The sequence below is a fragment of the Branchiostoma floridae genome, chromosome 1 (genome assembly GCF_000003815.2).
Source record: "Branchiostoma floridae strain S238N-H82 chromosome 1, Bfl_VNyyK, whole genome shotgun sequence".
NCBI lineage: Eukaryota > Metazoa > Chordata > Leptocardii > Amphioxiformes > Branchiostomatidae > Branchiostoma > Branchiostoma floridae.
In genome coordinates, this window is record NC_049979.1 from 30935721 (window position 1) to 30941720 (window position 6000).

General features: G+C 42.2%; 2 protein-coding genes across 2 annotated transcripts in view; both read right to left on the reverse strand.

Annotated features, from left to right (window-relative positions):
* The window catches only part of LOC118430745 (carbohydrate sulfotransferase 11-like), a 246314-nt gene that overhangs the window by 68910 nt on the left and 171404 nt on the right, over positions 1 to 6000 (reverse strand). The window lies entirely within an intron of this gene.
* The window catches only part of LOC118430697 (carbohydrate sulfotransferase 10-like), a 28006-nt gene continuing 26878 nt past the window's right edge, over positions 4873 to 6000 (reverse strand). The window contains exon 7 of the mRNA XM_035841693.1: positions 4873 to 5946. Coding sequence (XP_035697586.1) covers positions 5692 to 5946 — 255 coding nt within the window. The 3' untranslated portion in view covers positions 4873 to 5691. The remainder of the gene's footprint in view (positions 5947 to 6000) is intronic.

Sequence of the window (6000 nt, forward strand, 5' to 3'; positions counted from 1 at the left end):
GGTCAAAGAATGTGTCATCTGCTGGTGGCGGGCGATATGAATAATTGATTAAGAGATTGGTATTGGCTTTGGTCACATCACACCAGATAGATTCTATCTCGTCATTCTCAAGATCACCACGTCTTGTCGTGTACAGAGAATCACTGACATGCATCATGACGCCACCTCCACGTCTGTTCCTGTCTTTCCGGTACACCTGGTACCCTTCCAGTTCAATATCACGGTCAACAATTTCACTACTTAGCCAAGTCTCAGTTACGCATAGAACACTGAACTTCATCGTGGATACCAAAGACCTGAGTTCTTCAATCTTGGGTAGTAAACTTCGAGCATTGAGATGCACCATGGTCAGTAAGTTTTTCGAGTTTGGGTTCAGCAACAGTTCCGTCATGTCTGAAGCAGTATCAGGGTGTCTGATATTTTGTTGTGTGGGATCCATAGGTGGGGTAAGATAGGTGGATCCGGTTGTTACAATGTCCGTACCTATTTGCAATGACAAAGCGACGAGGAGAAATAACCAAATCGTTGTCAAAGGATTGTCGAACATAATGCCATTTACTTAGGACCTTTCCTACCTTTCTTCCATGAGGAAGATGAAGGGAAAACTTTGGACTTGTAAGACACTAAGGCTTTACCAGGAGAAGGGAGCGTTTTAGTTGTCCCCTTCTCGTCTGCATCTTTTTTAGACTTTTTTTCAACTGCCCTGCCGTTTCGTCTTGCAGAGGTGTCCGAGTAATCAGACTCGCTAGGACTTGCATCTGCGTCTTTCTTTATCTTTTTTCCAGTTGCCTTTCCGGTTCGTCTTGCAGAGGTGTCCGAGTCGTCGGAGTCGCTCTGGCTTGAAGGGAGAGGTCGTTTGTGGACACTCTCTTCGTCTGTTTCGTATTCGGCGCCGATATCCCCTGAGTCGTCTAATTTGAGAAGGAGGCCGTCAGTTTGGCTGGTGACCAAGTCCTCTGTATCCTCCAAGTCCTCTGCATCCTCCATGTCAGTCTCACCGCCTGGCGGCTCTTTACCCCCGTCTTGGGACTCAGGCGTACTCACTACCCCGTTTGGGGACTCAGGCGAACTCACCACTCCGTTTGGGGGCTCAGGCGTACTCACCACTCTGTTTTGGGGCTCAGCCGTACTCACCACCACCTTAGGGACTGTCGGTGTGTTGTCCTGTACTGAACTCTGACTGGTATACTCGTTTTCACCAGGTGTAACTGGTTTCTTTACGCTCTTGTCGTTCGGCTGTGTAGGGGTGATCTTGGTCCAGCTAGTGGTGACGTTCAGCCTGTTTGCAAAGCTTAGTTGGCACGACCTTGCAGAGTGACCTTCCCCTCCACAGATGTTACAGTTGATGTCTTGGTCACAATCGGTGGTTACATGACCAATCTCAAAACAGCGGGTGCACTTAACGGCTGTACAAGCAGCGACAAAATGCTCGTCACTGCCACAGCGGTGACAGATCCTCGGCTGTCCGTTGTACCTAAAGGTCACAAGTTCACTGCCGATACGGATAGAATTCGGGATGTGCTTTGTGATCTTCATACGATACTGCCTAGTACCGGTCAGGATTTCAGGGAAACCTTGGTTCGCATAGGTAAGGAAACGGCTGTCCTCTACAGTACCAAACTCTCTGAGCCGATGGCGGATAAAGTTATCATCCATTTCAACAGGTATGCCAAAGGCTGTTATTAATGTCAACCCGGAGCCGTACAACTCGACATCGACTGCACTGTCAGATGTAAGTCGAGGGCTCACTTTGGCGAGGGATGATTGGGACTTGAAGGTGATCTCAGATACTCCCCTTGTTCTGCGTTGTATTCCCACGATGTCCGTCAGTGGGTTTACCCCATGTTTTTTTAACAGTTCAATGGCATCACTAAACTGGGCATCTTCGACCTGGAGAAATGTAACCTTAACGCTGCGCTGCCTGGTGAATTTAGACACGGTAGGCATCTTCAGACTCAGTGTTTGGCGGGAAAAACCAGACACTTGGCGGTTACTATAGAAACCGCTCCCAGATGGGGCTAGCCTGACCGTGCGTCCGCGTGCTTCAACCCGCTAACGAGGGGTCTTGACAGCCGAGTCCGCGTGCCGCACCCTACTAACAAGAGGAGGGGATCCTGCCTTGACAGCTGGGAGATGCCACCCTTAGTTTAAGGGGTGGTGGCGACACACTTTACAGGTTTCAGTGGAATCAAGACTTGAAATTAACCAAGCAGAATACGTGTAGAATGCGACACTGACCTGTGAGACTAATACTTTGAGCGAGATAAGCGTCCTCGAAGGTCTGGTGGATCGATCCGGAGGTAAACCGCAGTCCGGTCCTACCAGCACGTCACCGGAACGTACTGCGCCTGCGCGAAAAGTATAGACATGCTAAACCTTGCTAAACCCCCGGTTTACTAAAGGGCCGCATTTAAGAAAGTACGTGCGTATATAAGGGTAGAATCCCGTGTACGTTTTACATGAAACCATGTCTCTAACATATACTGTGCAACAAGCGGGATTTCAATGCAACGTTGACCAAACCAAGCCCCAAAGCACCAGGGTTCGCGCAGGCGCAGTACGTTCCGGTGACGTGCTGGTCCTACCACGCGTGAGCCAGGCGGGGTGGGGGCCCCGCGTGACCGAGGGGAGACCGATGGAGGGGTTCGGCGGTTGAAAAACGTCCGTATCTCAGACAAGTCCAGACATACAAACAAAGTTCACACACCGAGGTGGTCTCCACAGTCTCGGAAACTATCCACAATCAAAACTGGACCTAACCAGCCGGCATGCGGGGCAAAATCGTACGTGATGGAAAAAAAAACAATCTTTAGTTTAGGATAAATTGTTCTTATTTTCTTGTAGTGTACCTAACGTGCCGCAATCCAGTGAATGTATATCCGAGTAGATCCTCTCAGTACTCTTCGACGCGTCTTCCAGTGCGGAAAATGTGTGATCATTCGGTTTCCAGTGCTGAAGATGGTTTCAGCTTTTGGTCTACAGTGCTGGATGTTCGTAAGCACTGGTCTTCAATGTAGGTTTTGCTAGTATGCTAGAACAAATGTTGTTGCAGGTACCAATTAAAATGTGCAGTCCAGAACAGAGAATGTTTCTTTATTATGTAAAATAATAATAAAAACAATATCCGTCCAAATTGCAGCACCAATACCATGTAACCTATTGGCCAGCTATTACAGCAATCGATAAAATGATGAAAATTGAATAAGTCATTAAATGCAGATTATCCATGAGCTAGCTTCAAATGTATTGAATTGTACATCCGGTCTTGCCACATAGCTCTAATAGCCGTATGTAGAACAATGTGTTCAGCACCCAGGAAAAAACTAACAGATTACAATGTTTATTTTTCTTATAAATAAAGCCCTGATGTTTGGAAGACCACAGAATTTTTTACTTGTGGTATCTGCAATCCATATCAATAATAAAGACAGTTTCTGATGAAATGATGCATTATCTCCTTGCTAAATCCATTTTTCCGACTCCAGGCTAAATGCGAGATACATTTGTTAATATCTTATTAAAAGTAATACCTAAAGTTACTAGTATATAGACATGTGTACATATCGCATGCTTTCTTCAGGTGGGAGGTCGGTCGTTGACCCCTCTGGCCAGTGGAAAATTACCCCAAATCCCCAAATATATCATTTTGAAGTGGTTAATGCCAGAAATTATACATGGGTCATTTGAATAAATATCTAGTGCACTTATTACCAAAATTTAGGTGATTTGGTAGCAAGACCAGGGAAAAGGAGTCAAAAGCGTACGTTTTTGGCCAAACAATGGCCCAAAAATCCCAAAACATTTTGTTGTACTGTATGCCAAAAGTGTTATTGAATCCATGTGCACATATGTAGATGGCACTCCTATGCCGAATTTTTAGGTCATTTGGTTGTTACATGAGGGTACAGGAGGCAAAAATGTCCTTTTTGGGGCCAAAAATAGCAAAAGTAACCATTTTGTTGTACCGTATGCCAAACCTATTAATGGATCTTTATGCATTGGCATATAATCAATGCACCTCTGTACCAAATTCAAGGTCATTCGGCTGTAATACCAGGGTACAGGGGGCCAAAATGTACATAAAATTGCAAAAAAACATGAATAAAATCATTTTAAAGGCAGATATGAAAAAAATTAAGAACAAAAACAGGAGGGTATTGGCCGACTCTACCCTTGTGCCAAATTTCAAGTCATTCGGTCCAGGAATGACGGAGTTGATTCGATTTAAATATTTGACAGGAGAAAGAAAGAAAGAAGAAACATTACGAATAAAATATATTTCACGATACCTATGGTACGGCTGAAATGTAATAACAACATTATTGATGCTTGCGAAAAGTGAGGTAATCGACGTCATTGGTAAGGTGAAAACAGTTATGTGATGCCTGGTTACGTGATTAAAAAAAATACAATTAAAACTTTCTTGTTGCCAGGAATAATGTCACCAAAAACCGGGAGTAACTTTTGGGTGCCACTACCTGTTCGTCGTAAACAAAAAGTCGTATGACGATCATCATTTTAAAGTGAAATGTATGGATAAACTAGAGTTCGGCGACCTCATACATCCATGAAATACTTAGAGCTTTTGTAAATTTTATGCAAATGACTTCCACATTTACATGATTTATGCATAGTAATGTTCATTATTGACTAACATACACATGCCGCAAGTATGGAATTCACATCATTAATCATTAAGTGGTTTTACCATTTTCGTATCTATTATGCAAATCAGTTCCTTATTAGCATATTTGGTATCTGCTTATGTTCCATCAATAAAAATTTACATTTATGTTGCATTTATTGAAGTCCAGATATTGAAAACAATGGAATAATGCAATTTCCATATTGATTATGCAAATTAAATCCTCATTTGTATAACATGCATATCATTATGAACATCTTTGCCTAAGCTATTCGCATACCTAAAGTGATGTCAATCCGTCATTCCTTTCTGCAGTTAAGGTGCAGTTTTCACATAAATGTCCTTGCAGTTCCAGGGGGCTGAAACTTGCCCCACTTTGGCATGACGCTGAAAGCTATCTACCACCCAAATGTAAAGACTATATCATATCTGTGACAAGAGATACATGGATAAAACTGCTACGATAGATCACTCTCATTAATTATGCAAATGTACTCATTTTTGCATAATTAATATTTTATTTTGTACAATATTGTCTAAGGTACCTACATACCAAAAATCATGAAAATGTGATTTTTAAGAATACATTGCTTTTTTGCAAAATAATAGTATTGTTTTTGTGGAAAAGTACCAGATAGTAACGAAATTTAAGGGATAATAAGTCGACTTTACTTTATTTTGTGATATGGTCCGCAATCTCAGATTTCAAATGATGACGTCACAAATTCATTTTTTTTCATGCGTATGTTATAATATATAAATTTGATAATTCATATTATACAATTCATGTAAAACAATATGGGAAATACATATTATGCATATTGCTGAAACCGTAAATATTGTCAAATACGCATATTAGCAGTCCATGGCAACACTAAAAAAATACATTTTTGCCAATGAAAATGTCAGAGTAGATTTTGCTAGGGTACATTTTGAGGCTCTAGCCTCTAGCAAAAGCTAGTCAGGCATTATGCTACGCAAATCCGGCGCGGGATTAAAAAAATACTCAAAAGCCTCCTCCCGGTCTGTATAGTGTAAAATCATTCTTAACGGCCGAACAGTCGTCTGATGTCATCATTAAAGTCATACCCAAACATCTCATAATCTGCCCCAAACTTCTCCTTAATCCGCCACAAGTCTTCTATAGGTATTTGTTTGTAAAAGTCCCAAAACAGCCTATCGCCTTTCCTCTGTCGAACTTCAGGGAGTTGGTCTTCCCTCCCGACGATTCCAGCCTTTCTAAAGAAAAGCGGGTAGTCCTGCGCTATTGTTTCCGTGTGTACGATGAAATCATAGTCGATCTGAAAATCAAGCACACTTTATTATCATTATTTTCTTAAACTTATAATGCAATT